The 26,467-nt window shown below is 52.6% G+C and overlaps 1 protein-coding gene across 5 annotated transcripts in view; it reads left to right on the top strand.

The window, feature by feature from the left end:
- AGAP1 (ArfGAP with GTPase domain, ankyrin repeat and PH domain 1) overlaps positions 1 to 25,845 on the top strand; it is a 520,576-nt gene extending 494,731 nt beyond the window's left edge. For all 5 annotated transcript variants that reach the window (XM_028105330.2, XM_028105329.2, XM_088021480.1 and 2 more), the window contains 2 exons: positions 24,041 to 24,296; positions 25,548 to 25,845. In XM_028105330.2, the coding sequence (XP_027961131.1) occupies positions 24,041 to 24,296; positions 25,548 to 25,751 (460 nt within the window). In that variant the 3' untranslated portion in view covers positions 25,752 to 25,845. The remainder of the gene's footprint in view (positions 1 to 24,040; positions 24,297 to 25,547) is intronic.
- The last annotated feature ends 622 nt before the right edge of the window (positions 25,846 to 26,467 follow it).

The following is a 26,467-nucleotide window of genomic DNA, read 5'->3' as shown; positions in this document are numbered from 1 at the left end:
TTCTCCAGGTTTTTGCCAGTCAATTACCTATATAAAATATTTTTTTTTCCAAGTAGAATCCTGTTGCTAATGAAACCATATTTTGAACATGAAATTGTTACAAAGAAGAAAAAAATATCATTATCCAGAAAAGCAGCAATAGCTCCCTCATTTGGTGGTCTACATAGAATATTCCTCTTCTAGGGGAGATGAAAGTGGTCCCCCTGTATCAGCCTATGAAATTACTGTAGAATTGAGTTTTAACCCCTAGAACCAGGAAGGGAAATGGAACCCTAACCTAGGTTCCACACATGGGAAGTCAAATCTGAAACGTAGAGATGTGATGTATAGGGTAGCACGCCTCGTCACTAATCCAAAAGAGATATGAAAAAAAGTGGGTTGTTTTCATGTTGGAAAGAGGCAGCTTGAAAGGTAAGGCTTCCTTCCTGCAGTTTCCGCTGTTGCCCTTTTCCCCTGATCACATTTGCTAGATGTCCATTTCTGTAAGTTTTCCCTCTAGAACAAACCTATCATTTCTCGCCACAGGATATTTACAGCTTCAATCAGTGCCAAATTCAATTGGCTTCTGATCTCATCGCTGGAAGTTATAGATGCAGATATTATTTGCACTGCGGTTAATTATGGAGCAATCAAACTTTGGCTTTTCCACTGTAATTTCCTCTGCCAGCTAATTTAATTAATCACCCCCAGCTCAGCTCTTCCAGCTGCGACCAGCAGGGTCATTAATTAGGCATGTGGCGGTAGCTCACCGACCAGGTCCCGCTTCCAGGCTGCTGCCCATGTGATCTCTCTGGGAGGAAGAGCTCTTCCTAAGCACCCAGGCAGGATTAGGGGTGGGGAAAACATTGCTCCCTCCCCTCCGGAAAGGAAGACCGCTCCTAAAGGACCCGTCGCGGCAGATAGCTGACCCACAGTGGTGATTGGCTTCGAAGCTCGTGCAGTGAAAGAAGAAAAGGCCTCACCATCCGTTTAGACTGGCCTGGGCACCAGGCGAGGAAAGCAGCAGCTGATGATCACCTTTGGTCTCGGGTTTTTCGATCAGGCTATGTGCTACCAGTAATGCAGACGTCACTGTGAAGAGCTAAGTTTGCGACGCGGAAGTGTCGGTTTCCTTATGAGCTCCCAGTATCGATACTGTGACTTTGGAGGCTGACCTTTGCCCTGGAGGGAAGATGAAAGGGTTATTTTGGTTACATCATAAGGAAGTGACTTTTTGGTCTGTACCCATCGAAATGGATGCCTCAGTGATTCAGGTGATTCTCCCATTGCTTTGGAGAACCTGTTCATTTTCAAGCAGTTTCCAGCTCACCATTCCTACGTAGAGAATACCCATCACTAAGAAATCATCACTGGAATTCCACATAATCGTGTGTGTGTACCTACATAGAGAAATAATCCCCCAAATGTGGGAGGCTTTCTTATGATTATTCTTAAATAGACTTTCTTTTCCTATAATTATGTGAGATTTTTTTTAACTTAATATATTACATAGGAAGATCTTTTTTAAGGAACCTGGTTAGTAAGTCTGAGTTTTGTACAAAAGGATAAATGGATGAACAGGTGTTTTCCAGAGCTGTAATAAATCATCCTAGAACAAGGAATGCCTCTTCTGAGATCCTATCCAATGCCCTGCCCTCAATTAAATGAATCAAAGAGACAAATGTGAATGCGTGTGCGCACACACACAGCACACACAAAGGTTCTAGTCGAGAGGGAGCAGGGCGGTCCAGCTCAGTAATTAAAGGGATAATAACGACGCATTGTGTGCCAGGTGGGAGAAAATGTGCAGGAGAACTCACAAAGTCTGTAGGGTTGGACCTGTCTGTTCAGCCGGACAGGAAGCACCCCCATCATAAAACCCCCATGGCCTGTAAACACCACATTTCCCTCCTGCCAGGGAATGGGGCTGGGGAGGCCCCAGCGGGTAATGGCTCTAACCGGTGGCTGGCTTCAGTCGTGCCTTCCTGAGTAGGCGGGGTCCTCGTGGTCCTTAAACAAGTGTATTCAGTCCTGATGGCCAGCCCTGTGACCCACTGGCATATGAAAATTTAAATGCACAGTACATGCATTCATTTCACGCTGTAAAGATTGTTCTGGAATGAATTACAAGTGGAGGTTCCTCCCTAACGTTCCCACTCTGCTATTGGGAGCATGGGAGATTCTTGAGAATTGCAAAACAGCCATAATGCAAAGGTCTTCTGCAGATTTCTCTTCTCTAAAAAAAAAAAAAAAAAAATGTTTTTCAGTCATTTTCTTCTAGAGAAACTTCTTTGGTTTCAAGGAATTACAAACCCTGGAACAAATCTCTCTTCCTAGCGATAACTCGGGTACCCGTCGTAAGAATTTTTTTTGCCTGATTCCACTACTGCCTGAACCAGCCCTAGAAACGGAAGGGATGCCAAAACACTGGATTCTTTCCCTTCGGAACACTGGAGTACAAACCAGAAAATCCTTGTATTCGTCTAGGACCCCCAGCCCTCCCGCCACCGCCTCCAAGCTGGTAGATGAATCTCTTTGCAGGAGAACACTCTACAAGGTTACTTTTGTTCTGGCTTCAGTGTCTGTAGTGCTAACCTCGGGCCTCAGTTTCCCCACACATGGAACAACAGACCCCATCCCCGGTGGGAGAACCAGCTCTTGCAGATCCCAGAGGCCTGGAGGGCTTTACATTGACTGTTTCCTTCTTACCTCTTAGGGCCTCATCCCCTGGCGGCCTTTACTGCCCCTAAAAAGAAAGGCCCCCGTAAAGAGAGCCAAGGGAAGGCTGCCGAAGGAGGGACAGGCAGGCCCAGGGCATGATCGGGCCCCTGTGGTGGCCCCTGAGGGCACCCTATGGTTTTCCAGGCCTGGGGAGCTGCACTGCTCCGTGGGCCACCACAGGATGTGGCCCAGCCGCCTTCCTTTGTGAGGGCCTGCCAGCCCTCAAGGAGGGCTCCCGGCAGGGACAATGGCTGTCCGTCAGGGGTAACAAATCCCGTGTCCTGGCCTGGGGTTCACTGGGCCCGGTGGGGTGGGGTGATGGCAAAAACCGTGATCACTGTTGTCATTTCTCTGCTCTCCTGCCTCGGAGCAGGAGAGGGTCCATTCCATTCGCTGAGTCTTGAAAACCTGCCGTAATCCTCCCCTTTTTCCCTCCTGCTTAGAAACAGGCTCTGAGAGTCTGAACGTTGGAAATAATTGGATTCTAAATTCTAATTCATCTGTAAAGTATTCGGTGATTAAATTAGCCTAATAGATACTATTTCTTACGTGGCTGCATAATGCTACCCTGCTCAGATCTCTGAGGCCCTAAAGTCTGCCCCCCCACCCCGCCCCCGTTTGCTATTGACGTGAAATTCTCAGAAGGCAAGACATAACTCTGCCTTCTTCAGTCTGTTTTCCCAGGTTAAGAGTTAAACTGATTTATGCTTAAAGGGTATTGCCTTATTGCTCAAGTGTGGTTGCACGGTGTATGTTATTCTTTAAGAAGAGCTGGAGAGGAAAAATATTATTTTATGTAATTTTGGATCATCTTTTTCTATCCAGACTATTAGAGACCCTTTAAGCATGTTGGCCCACGCATCTCTTGTAAGTTGCACGGGGTTTTCCAAATAGTTGGAAACGTATCACAGTAAAACCCTCAGCTCATTCCATAGGCCTTATAAGTGTGAGGACAGTCCAAAAAATCTTAGAGATGCTGAAGACACATTTTAGCTGGGGCGTCTTTAAGGATTTTCTGTAGAGCTGGTTAAATTCTTGGCCAGGAAGCGGGGCTGCGGGAAGGGCCAGACCCCGGACTCGCTCCAAGGAGGGCATCTCGGCTGCTCACCTTTCTGCCCCATTTCTGTATTTCTTCACCTGAATTTAATTTCTTCAAGTATGTGCCTCTCCCCTCCCCTGCCCCCCACCCTGCCTCCCTGCAAACATCTGCAAATAAAATCCGCAGCTCCCTCCCTGGTTCAGTAGCTGGAAACAGCTGGTGGGTTTTGTGCAGCATGGGAGCAGTGGGGGGACACCGTTTTGGCAAACACTCGGAAACCGGGACAGAGGGGGCCGGGTAAAGTCAGGAAACTGTTTTCATGAGTAAATGAAGGAAAACAAAGGCGGCTCAGCAGGAACAGGAGGGACACACACTCCCTCTGAATAGCTCCCTAAAAGCGGAGCTGAAAAGGAAGAAGGCCCGTTTGCTTCTGGGGATCCAATAAATTGTTTCAGGAAGTGAAAGTCTGTCCAGGCTAATGGAGCTGTGATTGACAGCACTTCTCATTATGGAGCCCATCAGGGGGCGGGGCATTCAGTGCTGTTGAGGGGCCGAGGTGGGAGCCTGGGAGCCAGAGCCCCAGGTGGGGGGTCGTCCTGTGTTCAGTGAAAGAGGCCTGCACCCCCACTACCCCCCCCAAGAAAAGACCACAAGAAAGGAGAACCTCATCTTTCAGGAGCATGTCCCTTTTCTATCATAGCACATCCTGCTTGCCACCCATCACGAATCTACCAGAATCTTCCCTAGCGTCTTCCCCAGAGAGCCTGCTGAAGCGGCGGGTTGCAGTACCAGGCAGGACCGCAGAGCATGCTTCTCCAGGACTGGCTGCCTTATGGCTCCTACCCACCTGGGCCAACCGGTTTGATGTTCAGGACGAGGATCCTCCTGGAGGCTGAAAACATGATCGCGGGCATTTTAAAAAGCTTTTTTCTGTGTGTGTGTGGTGCTGTGGCTAGTTTGTGAAGGCCAGTTACAGGGGCAGATCTGTTAGAAAACCAGAGACGGTCGTTTTCTTTGTGCACGTCGGACCCACACTGAGGGCAAGTTAGCCTCAGTTAAGTGAGACGGATTAATCATTTTCCAGGACTCTAGAACGGGCCTTGGGAGGTGATAGGCCAGCCACCTCTGCTGGGAGGGGCGTGACAGCCATTTTTCTGTGCTTGAGACCGTCCACTTGCTCAGAGGTGTGGGGAGACCTTGAGCTAGTCAGCATTCCCACAAGGAAGGTGACTGGACATGGCCAGTCGGATTCAACATCAGCCGCAAGCACAGGCCAGGGTGAGGGAAGGCAGGAAAGATGTGCCCAGGGTCCCCTGGCCTGAGGGACAGGTCCCAAAGGCCTGGCTGTCCAGCTTCTTGATGTGCTGGGCTGACAAGACTCCCTCCTGGGGCAGGAGAGACTCCGTGATCGTCATTTCCAGAAAGCCCGGGAGTGTTGCTGCTGTCCTTTCATTTTGAACCTTACCCCTGTGGGTCAGCCCTGGACCTCCAGCGATGCTCCCTCTCCTGGGTCCCAGTCCCAGCCTTGCCAGGTCTCAGAGCCACTCCACTAAGCAGTGGGACTGAGGGTGGGGAGTGGGGGGGACTTTTCCCCCCTCCTAGGTCCAGTGGCTGGGGTTGGTGGGCTGGGGCTGGGGGTTGCTGTGAATTAGATTTAGAACAATAAACAGGAGAAAAGATGTACAAGTTTACTGACTTTTGTTTTGTTTTGTTTTGAGAGAGAGGGAGAGAGCTCAGGGAGGAGGGGGCAGAGGGAGAGGGAGACGGTCCCAAGCAGACTCCATGCCCAGTGACCAGTGCAGAGCCCAATTTGGGGCTTAATCTCAGGACCCTGAAATCACCACCTGAGCTGAAGTCAAGAGTCAGATGCTCAACCGATCAAGCCATCCAGGCGCCCCACAGGTTTATTGATTTTTAATTTTACCTGCACAGTTGGGGGGCGGGGCATGAGAGAGCGAAGCAAATACCGAAGGCATGGGGAGGTTTGAAGGCTTACATGCTCCCTTCACAGGGGAAGGGAAGGGGAGAAAGGCCACTTCTGGGAGAGCAGCTGATGTTTAGAAAGGATCAAGGGGCCCGTAGGAAGACAGTGGGAGACCTGATACCTTGGGACAGAGTTTGGGTATGGTGCTGACCTCTGGCCTCTCCGGTGCTAAGGGTTCACCTTCCCTGGTGGATGCGCCTCTTGGGACAGAGATTTCCCGCACTTGAGTTCTGTGAATGGAAGACCTGTTTGAAGGCAGCTAAGAGTGGTCCAGAGAAGTCCTGCATTTGTCGGTTCTCAGAATGATCCTCATGCCTGTGTTGCTCGTCTTGATTCCTACACAGGGCATCACTTGTCCTTGGACGGTGGTGTCCTTTATTAACCATGTTGAGAGTCCATAAGCACATTCCCTTGGAATTAGCAAAGGAGGAGTTTTCTCATGCTGTGCTTTGAAGGAGTTTCTGTGCGCCCTGAAGAAGAGGCTTCATGACTCCAGCTCTGCTGGAAAATGGAAGGGCCCACATGTGGGGTTCGGTCTGGTGCCGCCTCTCTGTGACCACCATCTTGAAACATGAGACACTCTGGTACACGTGTCAGTGGGCTGGCATTTCCAAAAAGGCTGCCTGTGCTATTATGTTAGCAGATGGTAGGTGTATCTTGAGGTTGATGCCTCTGTGAACTTAAATATTTGTTTTAGTCATTCTGTCTTCAAATGGTAGATACGCTAACAATGACTGGTGCATTATGTGTTTTTTTTTTTAAGACTTTATTTTTAAGTAATGTCTACACCCAAGCTGGGGCTCGAACTCACGGCCCCGAAATCAGGAGTCGCACACTCTACCGACTGAGCCAGCCAGACGCCCCCCTTATGTGTTCTTAATCTGCAGGAAATAGTATGCTTTTCTCACCTGGGTGGCTACACTGGAAATTTTGTCAACTAGATCCAGGGCTGTCTGTGTAATAAAAACCCAGAGGAGAAGGAATCTCTCTCTTATTCTGTTTTGTTCCTGTGAAGTTAGGAACAGCAGCTGCGGCAGGCACAGCTCTCTCCCCATCCGGCCTCTGTTCGCCCTGTAGCCCAGAACCTAACTCGGTGCGGTGCCTAACTCCTAGTGAGTGCTCAACTGATGTTTCTTGAAAGAATGAATGCTTAATAGGGCATTGGATGATGGTGGTAATCAAATCAAATTCAAAGAACTCCAAGAGAAAAGAATTCTGTGTTTCAAAGTCCAGAGGTGGGAGGGATGTCGACATCCATCAGTTGGAGAAATGGAATGCAAAGTGGGGGGATGGGGACTGCACTTGGGGTGTCGTGCGGAGCTGGAAATGCCCGGAAGGCAGACCACTCACACAGGTGGTTAACGCCCGAGTCCACATTGCCCATTTCTTCGCAGTTGACTTTTCCTTAAAGATCATGCACTTCTTTTGTGATTTTTTTTTTCCCCAAAGAAAGCATACAAAATGAAAGTTTCTCTAGTCAGTTGCTTTAATGCACAGAGCAAACGTGCACACATTTTCCTTGGACAGATCTGTGCGTTCCTCACTATTCCAGAAAGGGTGATACTACCTCTCTGTGCCTCTGGGTCTCGCCGTTGTCAGGATGCCTGGTCCACTCAGGCTGGGGTGCTTTCCACCAGCTCTGTGACGGAGATGAGCACGTCTGGGGCCTCAGGACCTGGCAGGGGACGACGTGGTGCCTCACTGAAGGTGAGCCGTACCTGTAAACCAGAAGGCTCCCTGCCGGCCAGTGCCTGATGAGGAAACCCAAAATGTGGAGTGAATCTTGTTCTGTATAGATCTCGTGGTCATCTCCGGTCCCTCTCCGGTCCCTGTTTACCCCTCGAGAACAAAGAGAAGTTTGCACAGAAGAAGAGGGAGGTGGTTTAACCAGAATTCTAGGCGCTCTAGAAATTACAGATTCCTGTACAGTCAGCATTAATGTGCTGCTTTTCAAACATATAAATGGGGGATTGAATTGCAAGAATGTCAGCAATAAAGAGTGCATTTGTGGAATGATGACCTGATTGGCATCCCTGCCTTTTGAATGGCTGACGAGGTCTAATTGGCATAGAACGCCCTATAAATTTATTAGCAGGCCTTGCCTGTCATTGGTGGACTTTCTCCTGTTAACCACCAAGAAATTACCAATTTTCAGGAGTTAGTCACTCAAGTCGCACTATAACTAGGTTTAAAAAAAAAAAGTGCACGCCACTCGTGTGATAAATCAGGCTTATGCCTCATACAGCACAGCCCTCCGGCTGCAAATTATCCCTGGGATAGGGAAGTTTGGGACCAGTAGAGTTGCAGGGAAGAGCCCATGTTCACAAGGAAGCCCGCTGCCTCTCTGCACCCCTGCTCCCGCTCCCCTTGAGCTCTCCACAAAGAGGGCTGGCTGGTGCTGTCTTGCTGACCCGTTTGCCAGCGCCTCCCCCCCCTCCACCGCCAGCCTCCGGCTACTCAGGCCACCGATGGGCTGGCTGGAAATTGCAGTTTTGTGGTTGTTCACATCCAGGGCTTTGATGTTCTTATTGATACATTCAACCCTCGGGCACATCATGCAAAGAGGACACATCTACCCTTATTTCAGGAACATAATAGAAATATTCAGGAGCAGGCATAATTATTTCAATTACTTCTCTCTGGTGTTTGAGACACACTCAAGAGTCACAAATTAGAAAATAATATTCACATGTGTCTTCTAATTGGTAACAGATTAGAGGCATTTTATCTTTTTAAATAATTTCCAAATGTGCCCCGAAGAAGACTGGGAAGGAACGGAAGAAAGGTGTAGAAAAGCAAACACAGCTTTGCCAGGCCGGCACGAGGCCCCATTTTGGCCAAGACCCCAGGACAGTGAGGTGGGGGAGGCCCTTCTGTTTTCAATTGTCCAGATTTTTGTGTTCATCGCTTTTTTTCCCCCATCAAAATCTAGCAGTGACGGGGCTTCCCACGTGTGTGCTGGCCCGACTTGGAAATGCAATCCTCACGTCTAAGGACGTTATAAACACGTTTCCGGCCTCTGTACCCCGTGTCTTTAGCCACACCTTCCACACACACGTGTCTGCATACCTGCACTCAGTTTTAGGTCTCATCTACTTGCAGAAAGAAAACTGGAGTTGTCTGTGGCTCTGTGTCCAGGAATTTTGGAGGAATGAGGACTGAGGGTGCAGTGGCCCCAGATCACCCGGCATGCCATGCTCTTGTTCCCACGCAGGCGATGCCACGTTCCTCTCAATCATAAGGGCTCTTTCCGTTCCTTTCTCATAATGGAATTTAGTTTTGTCAAATAACGTTTTTAAAAACTCGTAGCTCCTACTCTGGAAAAGTTTGGCAGCTTCTTATAAGACTAAGCACGCAAGTCCCATACAACCCAGCAACTGCACTCTTGGGCATTTATCCCAGAGAAATAAAAATCTAAGTTCACACAAAAACCTTTTTTACTAATACTCATGGCAGCTTTATTTGTAATGACGCAGATGTCCCTCAGCGGGATGGTTAAACACACTGTGGTCCATCCATACCACGGAACACGGCTCAGCAACGGAAAGGTGTGGACCATTGATGCGCACAAGAGCCTGGAGGGGTCTCCAGAGTTATGTTGAGTGAAAACAGCACATCCCCAAAGATTACATGCTGTATGATTCCATTTATGGCGCATTCTGGAGATGACAGAATTACAGAGAGAGAGAACAGATTTAGTGGTTGCCAGGGGTGAGGGATGGAGGGGCTGGGGGGGATGTGGTTATAGAAGGGTGAACGGGAGGAACCCCTGTAGGGGGAACATTCCCTACCTTGACTGTGAGGGGGGACACAGCAATGTGACCCAGGAATCAGATGAGATTGCGTGGAATTAAGCAAATGCACACACAGATACAGATGACTACACATAAAAGTGGGGAGATCTGAGCAAGATGGCTGGCCTGCATCGCCGTCAAGATACGTCCTGTTGTTAGACTGGACTGTAGTTTCTCAAGATGGTACCATTGGGGGGAAGCTAGCTAAGGGGTGCATGGGATCTCCCCACAGGATGTCCATAAACTACATATGAATCTCAGAATGCAAGTAAAATAAATAAAGGAAAAGAAATGGTGGCTTCAGTAACAAGATGAGGACGCCCTAGGGAAATGGCTCATCCCTGCTGTGGGAGGGTACGAGGTCGGCCTGGGACCCGCTGCTGTGCCAGGAAGTACGACGCTGTCGGGGACCAAGGGGGCTTGTTGTACAGAACGGGGGCAGCTCCGGGAGGCACCCCATGGCCCGCTCTGGAGCGGCGTAAGCCTCAGAAAGAATAATGGCCGTCGTAGATTCTAGGACACAGGGACTTTTTTAAAGCCTGTGGGTCTGTGATGATACTCCCAAAAGGAGATATGGGGGCCGGGGCGGCTCTTCTTTATAGAAAATGCCAACTAATAATCAGAGAAGGACCGAGAGAACTGGGAAGTCTCTGTCTTGCCTCTAAGGACATACCAACCGACTCTGTAGGCGTCATCAGCCCATGTGCTTTGGGGAAACGTCTTGAGGAACCAGAGGTGCAGTGTCTCAAGGGATCAGCCCCAGGTCACTTGTTAGTTATAAAGGGGAGAAGGTCCTGGACAGAGGACAGGTGTGGGAGCCACGGTTTCACCTGTGCTCAGACTCGGTAATGGGAGCACCCCCTCCATCTATACCTCCCGATGTGATGGGGGAGGGGGGCGCAGTGGGCTCGTGTCTAGTGTCCTCACCAAAAGTAAGTAACCTGAATTGAATCAGACAAAACGAGATTGGGGAACAGTGTGTAATCTGAACTGCTCAGACTCCTCAAAAATCCCCATGTAATTCAAGACCAGAAAGAGGGGAGGGATGTGGGAGGACCGTCAGAATAAAGGAGATGGAGGTGCGGAGGGATCAGATGCAGCATGGCCTCAGGGAACGACTTCTGGCTGGAAGAAACATTCGGCTCTCAGGGTCGGGGGTCGCTTGGGGAAAACAGAGTATGGACCCGCATATCGTCAGTAACGTTATATTGATGTGAAGTTACTTGGGTCTAATAGTAGGGGCCATCATGACACAGGCACGGAACCTGAGTCTCACACAGTGGTGTCTGGAGGTGGGGGGCAACAAGACAGCACTCCGGTTCTGGAGTATTTTTTAATTGTGACAAAACAGACAAAATTTAGCATTTTAATCAATTTTAAGTGTACAGTTCTGTGGCATTAAATATGTCTGCATTGTTGTGCGACCATCACCCCCATCTCTAGAACTTCCGCACCTTCCCAAATTGAGACTCTGACCCCATTAAACATGAACTCCCCGGGACGCCTGGGTGGCTCAGTCAGTTAAGCGTCTGCCTTCGGCTCAGGTCATGATCCCAGGGTCCTGGGATCCTTGCTCAGCAAGGAGCCTGCTTCTCCCTCTGCCTGCCTCTGTCTCTCTCTCTCTCTCTCTCTGATAAACAAATAAAATCTTTAAATAAAATAAAATAAATAAATAAACATGAACTCCCCGTCCCCCGCCCCCCCGCCCCTGGTGCCCACCCGTCCACCTCTTGTCTCTGAGTTTGACTCTTCTGGGTACCTCGCAGAAGAGGACTTGTGCAATACTTGTCTTTCTGTGACTGGCTTATTTTGCTCAGCATAACGTCCTCAGTGTTCATCATCAGTGCTATAGCGCGGGACAGAATTCCGTTCCCTTTTATGACTGAATAATATTCCCTTGTATGGATAGACCACTTCATGCTTATCCATTCATCTGCTGATGGACACTCAGGTTGCTTCCATGTTTTGTCTATTGTGAATAACGCTGTTGGTTGTGAACATGGGTGTGCAAATATCTCTTCAGTGTCCAGCTTTCAGTTTTTCTGCCTATATACCCAGAAGTGGCATTGCTGGGTCATGGAGTAATACTATGTGTAATCTTTTGAGGAACTGCCTTACTGTTTTCCCAGATTCTAGATTTTTGACTCATTTAAATAGTGAATGTTGGATAGAAACCCTTTTTTCTAGAGGCCTCACACATCCTACTGCGTGAGGACAAAAAGTGAAGGGCATGCTCATGGGAGCAGAGGGCTCCCCTGTTCTCTGCAGAGAGGGGCTGGGTGGACCAGGGCTTCTCAGTTAAGATGGTGGGTAGCTGGTTCCTAACTTTGTCATATTAAGGACACATAATAAATTGTTTGTGGTCACCATCATTTCATAAAAGGACGTTAGCATCCAGAAGATGGGAAGGACATAACCTCAGAAGAGGAAGTGCCCTACAAATGTGTAACTTTAGCTTTATGAAAACTCCATTACATGGTTCATGTTTTGCCATTTTTCAGTGGACCGGAGATAGCTTTGCCACCAACTGGTACTTTTTTTTTTTTTTAAGCTTTTATTTCTTTATTTGAGATAACGAGAGAGCGCACGTGCAGGGGGAGGGGCAGAGGGAGAGGGAGAAGCAGACTCCCTGCTGAGCAGAGAGCCCGAGATCATGACCTGAGCCGAAGGCAGACGCTTAACCAACTGAGCCACCCAGGCGCCCCACCAACTGATACTTTAAAGCAACTGGACTATCCAGGGGGCCCCTGGGTGGCTCAGTCGGTTAAGCGTCCAACTCTTGGTTTCTGCTCAGGTCATGATCTCGTGGTCGTGGGATTGAGTCCCATGTCCAGCACTGCTCAGTGTATAGTCTGCTTCAGATTCTCTCTCCTTCTCCCGCCCCCTGCTCCCACACTCTCTTTCTCTAAAATCAATCAATCAATGTAAAGCAACTAGACTATCCAGGACCAACCAGAGAATTTGTGGGGCCTTTGTTCAGGAACCATCAGGAATTTCAAAACAGTGGAACATTATACCAACCGTGAGTCCCTTTTGGGACAAGGGCCTGTGCATCTGCAGAGTTCACAGCCCCATGAAGCCAGCCTGGGCTAGTGAACCCCTGACATCTTCTCTGTACCACTGTTCTAGGATTCCCTCTCCGGGAAAAAGCTGAGCAGAATTTTCACGTTGCGTTTTCAAAGACAATGACATTGAGCAAGTTAAATGCTGTGTCAATTGTGGAAAAGAAAACATCTGACCAGTTTCTGCCTCCTGATCAAATTAGTTAGATAGATGTTTGGTGATTTTCATGAAAGAATTAACTTTAGCTTGTTAAAGAATCATGCTTTCCTTACTTTAGAGAATTCACATAATACGCTGCGGTGAATCATTCCCAAGATCACCTCTACACGCACACATGACCAAACTTAGAAACAAAAAGTACCTAGTGGGGGTGGAGATTGGGTCTGATATTTTCAATATTTAAGATCAGATGAGAAAGAAAAAATAGCCATTATTCATCTGTTGGGGTTTCTCTAAGAGGGACATCTAGTCTTTAATGGATTTTCAGTTGCCGCTACGTTGGAATGGAGTCCATGTTGGCTGGTATGAAGGGTCGCTGGCAGACCAGCCCCACCGTCCCCAGTGTGTCAGTCAAGCCAACGGCTGATCTGGTTAGGATCTTTCAGCGCGTTTTTATGTTTTCATATTTTGAAAAAAATTAACGTGCAAACTCATCTTAAATGCCTTTTCCATTTGCATGCCCTCTGGAATGCATTTCCCCGTGTAAAATCTGTTTTGTTACTGTTACTGTTTTGTTTGTGTGGCCCTTGAGAAACCACATGACTATTCCAATCCCCACCTTACCCCCAAAATTAAAAGGAAAACTACATTAAGAAGACTCTTTATTGTCAAAATCATTGGTCTTAGGTCTTTAAAAACATCCTATCACTAAAGGGTGCAGTTCTTAAAGCCAGTTGGCTGTTTTTCCCTAGAAACCTCCTCGGAGCTCTGCAAGTGTGTCTCCAGTCTGTACCCTGCAGCCTTCCCTGTCTCTGTCCGTGTCTAACGACCACCTAGAGGGCAGGTCTTTGAGAAGCCACCGGGTCATGCTTGGCGCTCCGCAGTTGCCCCATCCTCCCCTTGGTTTTGCGTTTATGAACAGCCCTGGAGTTTCTGCTCCCTGGTGTTTAAAGGCCAATGGAGCAGACACAGCAGAGGCTTCTATCCATTTTACAGTATTCCGAGCGGAGGAAAAGGGCCATTTCTCTTTCCTTATCTGTTTATGATGCGATATGTTCCAAAGCGGATCCCATCAGCCACTGTTATGGTGAACTTAATTCGCTCTGATGGGGGTCCTACCACCAGGGCTGCCGCGAGGGCTGCCGAGGCGCGTCCTGTTTCATGCCACATTACACGGGATCGAGGACCGCCTCACCTGACTAGCGCAGGCTCCCTCTCGCTTGGCACAGATTTATCGGGATTTATGCTCTGAAACAGTTGTTCACATTTTTTCTAATGTTGAAGTACGGAAACATCCAGTGTGTGCGTGGCTACCATAGCTGAGCCGTGATTACAATTGTGAAAACACTCACTCAATGTGCAGATTAAGTCACAAACTGAATTTGCCAAACTAGCTTTGCGCAGAATAATAAAGGTGTCAGCTAAAATTCCAACAAGATTATATGTCTGGGAGTGGAACAGGACACAGGAGCACAGACAAGAAGAGTTTGCGAGTTGAGGTGGTTGTTAACTACAGTGGTTTTTCCTGTGACTTCCCACGTTTTGCTGGATTGTTTTATAATAGATGAGAAAATGGGGGGAAATCCTGAAAATAAAAACACTGTGGCTGCTTCTGGAACAGTCTGGGCGTTCCGCCTTTCTCCATAGTACCCCAAGTTTTCAGAAGGATTTTCTTGAAAGTCAGACGCGCTCTGAGCTGCCATCAGTGCCCCCGCCTTGCCCCCTCTACCCGCCCCCGTGCCTGTTCTCCCCTGTCCAGGGCTCTGGGAGGACGGGCCCCGCCTCCCCTTCTCTAACTGGTCGCCTCCCAAGTGGGCACTTAAAGGTTGGAGAGGGTTGGGCCCTGGGGGTCCAGGGACCAGAAAGTAAACATGAGCAGATTCTCCCATTCTGGGATTAATTCCCCATGAATGGGGCCTGAGAAGGCAGTTCAGGTGAGTCTCGGAGGGCCGCAGGCCGGGCCGGTGGTCCACCTTCACTGGCCACAGTGCTGGCGGCAGTATGGCGTCCGCAGGTCACGCGGGAGTGGACCCAGAGAGGCCCCAGGCAGGCTGCTACATACGGCAGTGAGTGTGTGCTGGGCCCCACGTGGATGGTCCAGAGCTCCAAGGGAGTGGCCGTGTGTTGCACAGGCATATTTGTCCAAATGGGAAGCGAGGCTGAGGCCCTCCTTCCAGTGGACCCAGTGAGACAAATGCCCGCCCTCTGTCCCGTCACTGACAGCGACCTCGCGAGCCGATGTTCCCGCGGGACCTTACACTTCAGAGTCAGTAGGCCTTTAAATCCCCCAGCCTCTCCAGAGGGGAAACGGAGGCCCAGGAGGGGTGGGTGCCTGGCGAAGGGCTCCAGGGCCAGCCGTGGCCCTCCCAGAGACGCCCGGGTCCGTTCTTTGTGACTGCCTGGCCCAACCAGCAGGCTGTGAGGATTGAGCTGGGTCGGGTCTGTAATTAGCCAAATGTTTCCCCCTTCCCAGGCCAACTCGAGCTCGTGACCTGGCCCGACATCTCCTTTATGCCTACGTTGAGATTTCCAAGGAGAATCCCTGCAAGTTGTCCCAAAACTTGAGAGGGATGATGTTGTATCTGCCCTGTTGCTTGTAGCCCAGAGCATGTTTCTGCTCAGCCTGGCCAGGTTCCGAACAGACGGGTGTTGGCAGGTGCCCAGTGCTAATAACAGCAAAGCCACAGGGGCCCCAGGACTCAACCTGAACCCCGGCCCGAGGTGTGGGGGTGAGACCCTGCTCTGCTCATGGGGACCAGCACTCTCATCCACTGGCCTCTGGGTCAAAGCGGGCCTGAGCCAGCGTGCACCGGGCATGCAGAGCACCTGAGCGCGTGTTCCCACCTCCTGGGCTGCCCGGGGTGGTTCCTGCCCACGGAGCCACCCGCCCCCAACACCTGCAGCTGGGCACCCTTACCTATGACTCACAGAAATAATAAGCCTAATACAGTTGACTTTATTTAATTAATAATGATTCTGTTCTGTTCTCTTCCTCCGAGCTCATAAAACACCCTGCAGGTTGGCAAAAATACTCATAATATTGATCAGAAGTCAGACGGGATATTTATTTTGTCTTTGCCCCATGAGCATAAATCCTCGCCCGTTGCCTCCTGCTCTCTGCATGCAGGATTTACAGTGGCCAGTTTCTTAAAAGCTTTCGGTAATTAAGGAATAAATATCCATCGGTCTTTGTTGGCCATCCTCCCTTAGCAACGCGGCCGGGGGAGAAGGCATGCATGCCAGGGGCAGCCAAGTGCTCAGTGCTCGGCCTGCAGCAGGCCGGGGTCTTCCCCTGCAGAGAGAGGAAGCCCCCTGTTTTCCTAACATATTGTTCCAGCCCCCCTTCTGTGCCTCCCTCCCAGTTCCTGCTTTGCTTGAGGCAGAAAGACACTTTGGAAATTCCTTGCTGCTAGCTAGCCCTGTCTTCCCTCTCCCATCACTGTCACCGGCCCCGTGTAAGCCGAGCGCGTCTCCTCCTCATCGCTAAGGCTAGCCCTTCACTCCCATATACTCTGCTCCAGAATCTCCTTTAAAATCAGTGTTGACAAATCCTCTCCCAGCCCATGAAGGCGGAAGAGAGATGTTTCCGAAAAGAACAATGTGACAAGTGACAGGCCCCCCAAAAAAGTTCTTGGCCTTTTAACACTTGGGGGGAGGGGTTCCCATAAAAATGAACACATTAGACTTGACACAGAGGGGGCCTTCAGGAAAGGCCATTGCTGGTCTGCGTTGTATGGAGGCGTCCAGGGAAAGCCTCGATGCGGAGTGGAAGGCTGGGCCCAGATCCTCCAAGGGTCACAGGTCCTCGAGGACCCGGCAGGGCATTTGGTCACCGCACCGGTGCCTGTGCCCCGCGTGACTCGCCTCCTGGGATGCCGCAGAACAGTGCCGACAGCCAAGTGGAAGCTTTGCGGTTATTTGCTACAAACTGCCTTTTCTGGGACTCCAACCCATTAACCTCGCTCCCCTTTGGCAGCCTGCTGAGCCCTCCCTGCCAGACTTAAAATGCAGCCAATCTCAGTTGCGTGCGGCTGAGTCCTCCAGCTCTCCGACGCTGGGGAGTGGAGACGGGGCACTGCGTCAAGATGACACTTCTCTGAGGATGGGGGCTAGCCTGGCTCTTCCTCGCTCTCCGGGTCTCCCCCGCAACGGGCCCGGAAGACTTGCCCTGCACTCAGCTCCTCACTGACAGTGACCGAGGGCCCCCCTGGGACACAGCTGCTGCGGGGCGGGCCCCTCACCTCACCGCACTCCTGTCGCGGGTCCTGGTATCTGTGATGCTTGCACTCACTTTTCTTTCTCACCTGTGTGTGGTTTCCTTTCTCGTCATTTTGTATTTTCAATGCCAAATAGTTTTTGTAAGGAGAAAAATGGGAGGGAAGAAAGTACAGGTTGTCTGGAAGGGCGCTGTCCCATGCAAGCCGCAGTGGGACTGCTCTAGATCATGTGCACCATCCAAGACGGCCACCGCCGGTTGCGTGTGGCTCCTACGCACCTGGCCCGGGTGCAGGGCGTCTAGGGGAGCTGAGCAGAGAACTCCTTGTTTTACTCCGATTACACTTCCCTGCCAGCACGTGGCTCACGCTGTCCCCTTGGGTGACACGACTCACCCTTCCCCACGGAGAGGGAGCAGTTGTTGAGATGGCCAAAGAGAGACTCGGGCGGGGCAGTGCTGTGGGCCCGGCCGGAAGTCCGCTGCCCAGGTGCTCACCTGGCGTCAGGTCTCCTCATCTGGGAGGCAGCGGAGCCTGGAGGAGCGTGGGCGGTGACCCCCGGGGTCAGCAGCTTGGCCCTCACCGGCAGGGGACCCCCACAGCAGCTGTCTTCACCTCTCTGGGGCTCACCTTCTTCCCTTCGGAAATAGGGTAAGACCCACATACGTCACCGGGTGTCGTCAGAACCAGATAATTTATGAAAATCTCATCCCAGTGGCTGACACATCAGAGGTCCTTACCAAACAGTAGCTGTGACATGAGTGGTCGCGCTCCTAGTCCGGGTGACAGAGTCAAACCATTTGAGTAGTGACTCTTGCCCTGTGTATAAACAGGTGCACACAGGCCGATCCCCGAAAGCCCCCGCGTGGCTCACGCAGACTTGTAAACAGTGGCGGAGAAAGGATGAGGGGCTCAAGACTTGGTACACAGCTGCAAAGGTGGAGGGCAGTGGTCTGGCGGATTCATGTGGGACGCCTCCCGCAGCAGCCTTTCTGCTCATGGGGCTGGAAAGGCGCCAGCCCGGTACCAAGCAGCTCCAGGTGCTGGGACGCCCAGCCCTCCCGGGACGCCCTTTCCGTTACCGAGGACAGGTGACCCTCACGGCTGAGGTCTTTGCCATCATAGTCATCGGCACGACGTCCATGTCTTGCCCTGGCGGCGTTCTTTGCTTCTGGACACTTCTGTCCCCGTCTCCTCTGGCTCATCAGTGACGCTCATGTCTCCCCGGAGCTGAGCACCGCAGTACCCTGCCAGCACCAGGCAGAGTGGCCCTCACTCCACGACTGGACCGTGTAACCCAAGACAGAGCCCAGTGCAGCGCACACACGCTGAGTGGCCCCAGCCCTGGGTCGTGGCCCCAGACCCCCTGGTAAAGCCCTACATCCCACAGCCCCGACCGTGCATATTTTCCTTCACAAGCCTCAGTGCTCATTTCTGTCCCTGCCCCACCTCCTTCTTGATCATCTTTTCTTGACTCTCGCCTGGATTGTGTCGTCCGCCAAGTTAGCTGCCCCCACTGCCCCCTGTGCATCACCCAGCTTACAGTTCTAGGCCCTGCGAGTGACTGGTGCCACACGGGCGCTCGCTCACGGTCCATGCTGGAAAGGGCTGGAACGCCCTGCCTGCTCCACCCGGTCCCCGTGCAGACCAGAGGGAGCAGGGCTGTGGCCCAACCAAGGTCCCAGCCGCAGCGGGCCCCTCAAGCCCGTCTGGAAGGCCGGGGTTGCTGCAGGGGCCTCGCTCCGGCCCAGCATCACGCTGGCAGCATCCTCCTCCCGCGGCCCGTCCTACCTCGACAGCCCCGGGCTCCCTGGGTCTTCGCGGCCCAGCCGCCCTACCTCAGAACGGGAAGAGCCATCCATTGCAGACTGTCCACTCTTTCACCTCTTCTGAAACTTGGGACAGAACTGACCCATCTCTTTTTACCCCTGAAGCTTTTCAGGAAATGGCCTTTCCTTTTTGTCACCTCTCAAAATACAGCCACCACTCTGCCATCACATGCCATCTGCTCAGAGTTTGATATGTAGCTCCTTTGTGAAAACATGTAACATGCACCCGGTGAGACCGGGAGTTCTCAAGAAAGCCAGTTTCCATCATTATCATCATCATCATCTTCACCCTCCGCACTGCCGCCGCAAGTGCTCCCAGGACTCGGAGGCCACCCCACAGCCTTACCGGTCCTTACCGGTCTTACTGGTGCAGGGGGTTGTTTCCGTCTAGCAGGTACTACATAGGCAGGCTGCAGGTGGGACATGTCTCAGGGGTCGTCTTTGGGGGATACGTGGAGCCTTGGCCTTGTCGGTCGGGCTGCAGGGAGAGCACATCCTAGCCCGGCAGACGCCGTAAGGCGCCGTGGTCGCGCGGCTCCAGGGACCGGGTCTCTCCGTGTCCTCTGACCCCCAAATCCTGTGCCCAGTACCTGGCCGGTCCTCACTATCTCCTGGGCCCCCCGGGCGGGAGGAGGGGCGGGCCCCCTCACAAAGGGGCTTCATTTCAGGCAGGAAGAAAAGAAAATGTTTACTACTGCACCTTCTATTGTATCTTTTCTTTATATTTTGGGGGATCGGGTCAGTGTCTTTCTTCTGATTAGTTGCCCGCTCTCTCATTTTCTCTTGCTCCCGTGCGGTTGATTTATTTAAAGGTGTGTCAGCACAGGGCTCAAATGAGGAGCTGGGCCTCCTTCTTTCTGCTGACGGCCGGCCATGCCAATAAGTCATTTTTTAGCTCATTAGCCAACGGAGGCTGTGAGCAGCGGGCCTCCAGGGGATTGGGGTGAGGTGAAGTGATCTGCTGCTAGCCACGCTGCTCTTGAACTGGCCTTCCTTGGGGAAAATGAAAGGCTCGGCCAAGACAAGCGGGGGATCCGAGAAGTAAGATTGGTACATCAGAGTAACAATTAGCGTATTTGGCCTTGGCATCCTGGTTTCTGGGGGCAAATGGTGTAGAATATTCTCATAGCAAAGAAGTCATTACCAGAGTGTCTGTCTTTCACATATTAACTGTGGGCACAGAAGCCAGATGACAGTGATGGAGACCGTGGTCGTCCAGGATGTTAGTCGGACTGGGCTGCCTGAACGGAGGACCACAGAGCAGGTGGCTGTAATGACAGAGATGTATTTTCTCACAGCTCTGGGGGCCGCAAGGTCAAGGTCAAGGTGCCAGGGTTGGTTTCCGGTGAGAGCTCTTCTTGGCTTGCAGAGGGTGCCATCACACGGACGGAGATCCCTGTGTCTCTTCCTCATCTCGTAAGCACACCGGTCCCAGTGGAGTAGGGCCCCACTTTTATTTCACTGAACCTCAGTGACCTCCTCAGAAGCCTGGTCTCCAGATGCGGACACATCAGGGTTAGGGCTTCGGCATATGAATTTGGGGGACACAGTTCAGTCCGTAGCACCCAGGAAGGCATCAGACATCTCAAGGCTATGGACGGGGCTAAGCATGCTTGGCCCCAGACACCCAGACAGCCACGGGGTCCTTCACACCAGCCGGGCACCCCTGGCCCAGTGTCCCGAGCCCCTGTGCCCCATGGTAGGTTGTGGGGGAGTCACAGGGCACCAATGGGTTTGTCAGGGACCCTGGCCGAGGCCCCACCTCACCCTGCCCAGCGCATTTGACAGCCCAGATTTGACCCCCATGGGCCCCCGAGCCATCAGCCCCCCTTCGTCCCACATGTCACCCCCACAGGTGAGCTCCCAGGTGCTCGATAGCGGCTGTGCGTCATTACTCCGTACGACTCCATTGTGATGGCGCCAGCAGCCACCACTTTTGGCCAGTGCACCCTCCAAACAGGCGGCCTCGGCCCTGCGCCTGCCCTGCTGCACTCGTCACTGTACCCACTTTACAGACGAGGCAAACAGGACCCAGGGGGTCCCCGAAGGTGTGGAAGTCACACCGCGAGGGGGAGGAGCAAGGCAGGCACACAGACGCCACGTCTCCATTCCCGAAAACCAGGGCCCTGCAGCTCCTGGCGGTTCTCTCGTCCCACTCTCGGCCACTGTGGAAAGCACCCAGGGCGAAGGTCACCGCCTCGGTTGCCAGGGTGCGCAGTGACCAGGGGACCTGGGTTCTAGATAACGGCAAGTGCTTGCGCATGAATAGGGCTTCCTGGGTTAGCAAGACCCACATGCCCTTGTCGGAGCTCCCCGCTCCTACCAGCTGCCGTGCGCCTGGTGCAGGCGCGAAGCCCTTAGCCTTCTGGCCCCTCTTGGTCTCAGAAAAAACACTGGCGCCCTACAATCGTGCGGGGCCCAGGAGCCAGTGTGGGAAGCTTCTGTTTTTGAACAGCAAAGAAGTCTTGCTGAAGAGCCCTGGTTCCACCACACGACAAAAGCCACACGTTAAAACAGCTCTGGGGGGACCAGGGGGAGTGGGGGCTGGAAGAGGCAGTCCCCATCAGGTCCTTGCAGCTCCTTCAGGGACGGCCCCCCGTAGCAAGCCTGTTCCCTGTATCTGAGTTGGTGGAGGTTCTGAAACCCTCTTGGTAATAGTCACCTCGCTCCAGCTCTGCGGGGTCGCAGGTGGACCAGCCGTGAAGAGTTCAAGCCTTGGGCCTTCCCTTGCAGGAGCCCTCTCCAAAAGCCTGTTCCTAATTTCACACACATGACATCAGAGTCTTCCTCCTGAAGAAGCTCCCAAGATAGTATTCAGCTCCCTAAAATCTGGACCCACCCTTGTGACGTATTGTAAACAGCACCAACTTTGAAAAGCAAGGAACAGTGTAATAAACAGGACAATCGTTGAGACGTGTGTTGATTTCCGTGAAGCCAGGTGAGCTTGTTTGTGGGGTGACCCAACCCCAGGCCGGAAAGTCACCCTCACTTACCTGGGAGAACACGCCGGCTGCCGGACGGGGCTCAGAAGCTGCAGTCTGTCCTCAGTCTTAGGCCGGAGCGTCCGAATATTAAAAAGAGAATTGGATAATTACAGTGAGGACAATAGTTACCGTGTTCGGGTCTCTGTTTTATCCCTGGGTGATTTGGCATTGCGCATTAAAATCCACCAGAGCAGAATAAAACAGTTCTGATTTTAATGCCTACCCCCGGAAACGAGAGTTAGCAAATTGGAACTTGAAAATCTGGGCGCATCCTTCCCCGCTGTCCCTTTTCACTGCGTTCACGTTTTGCCCTTCTCTTGGGTGATTTATGAAATGCATCAACGTATGTTAAATACATTTTAAATAAGGTTTTTTTTAATACCATGAGAAACACGATTTGTTTGGAGCATTCTTTCTCCTGCCCTTTGCTTTTGTGCTTGTATTTTGTCCCAAGTAGGGACAGGGACAGGGTGCGGGCTGCCTCCCGCCACGGAGTCCCCAGTGGGGTGTGGGGTGTGGGGTGTGGGGTGGGTTCTCAGCTGTAGCCCAGTGTTTGTCCTGGAAATCTCCCCATGAAAAGGGTCGGGGGTCACTGTGGGGTCGCTCGCATGTACCAGGAAGTGAAGCAAAACTAATCCAGATTTACTCCTGGAAGAATTTGTTTGCCTAAGTATTTAAAAACAGATTAGGGCTAACCCGACACTAGATCACTAGGAGCAATGTAAACATGGGTAAAAGGTGTAAACAGGGCCTTTCTTCTGTACTTCGGAAGGAAAAATGTCACGGTTAATGAGTTTTCTTTCTAGAGTATCGCGGAGGCCCTAAGTGATTCTCTGTGTGGTGTGTAGCTATGTACCCTGATGCTTCTCCGGGGGGAAATGCTGGATTTTAGGAGGGGGCAGTGGCGAAGCAGTGTGTTATTTAAGTCTTGGTAATGACAGTCACTCTGCTCTCCAGGGCTGTCCTTTCATCTCTCATGGTCCTCATCAAAAAGCATCTGTCCGGCTAGCAGCGCCCCACCCGCCCCCGCCCCGGCGCGCTCGCCCCCCAGACTTGCTCGCTCCCCATGCTCGCCCACCTCAAGAGCTACTAGTGAAATCTCCCTCCGGGCTCCTGCCCTTCCTCTTTGCCCCAGGCAGAGCTGCAGAGCTGTGAGGATTGCTGAGGTGTTTTCAGTGTCTCTTGCACCCCGTTTTGAGAAACGCGAACACACCTTGCAGTTAGTTTCTTCCTTTCTCTCTCCGCCTTCTCTTCCCATTCTCCCTCCTCCTCTTTATGCCCGGCCCTCATTCCAGATGTCACAGGCGGCATCTTGTCCCGCTTGGACCCGCCTTCCCGCAGTTCAGGAGGCATGGTCCCGGCAGGCCGGGGCTCCTGGGGGAGGGGCACCTGCTGCAGCTCGTTGCCGCCTGTGTCCCCAGGCCCTTGCCCTCTCCTCCCTGCTGTCATCCCCTCCAGCACCCTTAGCTCAGCTCTGGCCCCGGGCCCCCTGCCTTGTCTCCTGGCCTGGACCCCCGAACACCTTGACGCTCTCCGCTTCAGCCTTCCTCAGGTCTCCAGAGAGATTTCAGAGTCCAGTCGTAACTGAGTTCGTTTGCTTGTCTTTGCCAGACCTCCCCACTGGGCTCTCTGTGGTTTCATACGTGGGTCTGTAACAATATGTTCCTTAACTGAAGCATTGGGAGACCCCAGGGAGTTCACACACTCCCTTCCTGGATGAGGCTCTAAGAGCTAAGAGTTCCAGGTCACACCCAGGTGGGGGGAGCCCACTGGCCATCCGGTCCCCTGGCCCTGAACTCCAGCAGGGTCCTCTAATCCCAACCAAAAGTTGTCATTGCTTACAGTAGAGCGGGCCTCCGGGCTGTGCTGCCTTGCGTCGGACCTCGGGCAGGAAGGGGGTTCCTCTGGCCACGGCTTCTGCACGAAAACCAAAAGAAATCACATGAGAACTCAAGGCCATGGGCCTCTGTGCACACCTTCAGGCATCAGAAACCCCCTTCCCCGAGAGGTTCTGATTCAGGAGGTCAGGGGCAGAGCCTGGGGATCTGCATTTCTATCAAGTTTCCCCAGGTGGTGCTGATGCTGCTGGGCCGGGACCCCAGTCTGGGAAACATGTCCCTCAGGGGGCTTCCTTGTGCTCTGTGAGGACACTCGTCTCCCACTATTGCACTTCTGCCCTGAGGCCTCCGGACCACCAAGGTTCTGGAGCAGAGGGGGGTTTTGCCTCAGTTGTCCTTCCTGACGGTGACCACGCCCATGTGGTGGCTCTTGCAGGGAAGAGAAGGAGCGGTGGATCCGGGCCAAGTACGAGCAAAAGCTCTTCCTGGCGCCGCTGCCCTGCATGGAGCTGTCCCTGGGCCAGCACCTGGTGCGGGCAACCGCTGACGAGGACCTGCGGGCCGTCATCCTGCTGCTGGCGCACGGCTCCCGGGAGGAGGTGAACGAGACCTGCGGAGAGGGGGACGGCCGCACGGCGCTGCACCTGGCCTGTCGGAAGGGGAACGTGGTCCTGGCGCAGCTCCTGATCTGGGTAGGTCACCCAGGGGCCGCGCACCATGCCGAGATGCTGGCGGGGGGGGGGGGGCGCGGGGCGCCTTGTTCTGCTCTGTGGGCATCTTTCTGGTGGAGGGTCACAGGTCTGAAGGTGGGAAACGATGTGGGCAGGGCATGGGGGATTTCGGTGTGGAGGCCCCCGGCTCTCAGGCTCCACTGCCTGAGGACACCCCCGAGGACTGAGTAAAGGGCGGGAGGAGGTGAACAGGACACGCTCTCCCCGCCAGGGGCAGGGGGTCTGCAGAGTTCGTGTTTCTCATGACCCCTCTGGCTCAAGCGTGGCTGGAGGTGTCCCTCTTGTTCCTTTTACAACAGACTCCCAGCATCTTTGTTTTGGAGCCGGGAGGACACAGCTGGTTTATGTGGTTTTGCCTTGGCCGGACACAAAAATACTGAGCCCAGAGTTCGATGTTTGATATGGTACGACTTTACCAAAGGGCTTCTTCTGGACTGTTCTGGTTAACTTCTACTAGGGAAAATTATTTCTTAAATTTCTATTGAAGCATTTGTCATAAAGCCTGAATAGGGACAGGGAAGGGAGAGTGTGCAGAGCAGGGCACTGCCTGCCTGGGCCACGGGGGGCAGCCTGCACACCTCTGGGGCTCAGCCACTGTGGGTCCCCATGGAAGGTGGCAGAAAGCTGGTGCTGAGAGGTGCCTGGCGGGCGCAGAGGGAAGCACTTGCCAGTGGTCGGACCGAATCGCACGGTAGTAGCTGACTTTCCTGCGCTCTTACGTATTACGTGTGTATTTCCTACAATGGAAAGGAATCACCTCCGAGATCAAGAAGTGATTATTTTTTGTTTTTAGAATTGGAAAGTCAGAATAGAACTAGCAACACAAGAATTATCCTTGGTCTGCTGCAGAAAGGAGGGGCTTTTACTTGTAAAGAGCATTTTTTTTTAAAGGTTTTATTTATTGGACAGAGAGAGAGCATGAGCAGGGGGGTAGGGAAGCAGGCTCCCCACTGAGCAGGGAGCCCGATGAGGGGCTCGATCCCAGGACCCTGAGATCATGACCTGAGCCGAAGGCAGACGCTTAACCAACTGAGCCACCCAGGCGCCCCAAAAAGCACATTCTTTCAAAGAGCACGCCATGGGGCGCGTTGTGGCACCCGGCCATCTGCCTCCCCTCCGGCCCATCTGTAGCCCGTCCCTGGGGGTCCGTGTCCCTACATGAGCTGAGCTGCCCCCCACCGGGGACCTAACGGCCCTCTGTTGCCTCCGCAGTACGGAGTGGACGTCATGGCCCGGGACGCCCACGGGAACACGGCACTGGCCTACGCACGGCAGGCCTCCAGCCAGGAGTGCATCGACGTCCTGCTGCAGTACGGCTGCCCCGACGAGCGCTTCGTGCTCATGGCCACCCCCAACCTGTCCCGGAAGAACAATAACCGGAACAACAGCAGCGGGAGGGTGCCCACCATCATCTGAGGGCCGCGCGCCCACCCGCCCGCCGCACCCGGGCGCCCTCTCTCGCAGAAGTCACGACACGTGAGTCCCGTCCACCCCCACCCTCTTCCCGGTGGTCACCCGCCCTCCCCCCACACGAAGTCACAAAACCTGACTGTCCTCGTGGGGCGAAGAGGAGGCCAGGAGGCTGCCCAGCAGATTCCTTTTCATAAACTCCCCTAACGACAAGCAGGAGCTCCCGGTGGGCCTTGGTTTGCTGACGATAGCACACGGCGAGGCACCCCCTGCCGCCATCCGTCCGCGGCCTGGAGACACAGAGCACGGTGCAAGGGATGGGGACGAGAGGGGGAGGGGAGGCGAGGAGCAAGGAGAAGGGTAACTCTCCTTAACTGGCAGTTAAGCACATCAGTACATTTCACCTCTACCAAACGGAACACTCGGATTTCATCTCCTCTCCGAGGAGCTTGACGGCATAAATCAGAAGCAAGCAGAGTTTGTCAGGTTTGAAGCCCCTATGATGGTATGTGTCAAATCAGTTGTAGCTAATCTGTCCAGGGAGAATACTGGCTTCATTACACTTGTATAGTTGAGTTCTTCCAGCATTACCGCTGTTTAATAGAACATGATTAGTCATCACCGAGAAGAAAGCATATTAGCCGAGGAGGTAGTTACGCAGTGCGCTCTGATGATTGCCACGATGTGATTGCAATACTTCTTAGCAGCACCACATCATCCCA

Source organism: Eumetopias jubatus, unplaced genomic scaffold (genome assembly GCF_037043125.1).
Source record: "Eumetopias jubatus isolate StellerSeaLion01/CBP00866 unplaced genomic scaffold, mEumJub1_p1.0 scaffold_3, whole genome shotgun sequence".
Taxonomy (NCBI): domain Eukaryota; kingdom Metazoa; phylum Chordata; class Mammalia; order Carnivora; family Otariidae; genus Eumetopias; species Eumetopias jubatus.
Note: the sequence above shows the minus strand (reverse complement) of the source record. Positions and strands in the feature narration are given on the sequence as shown.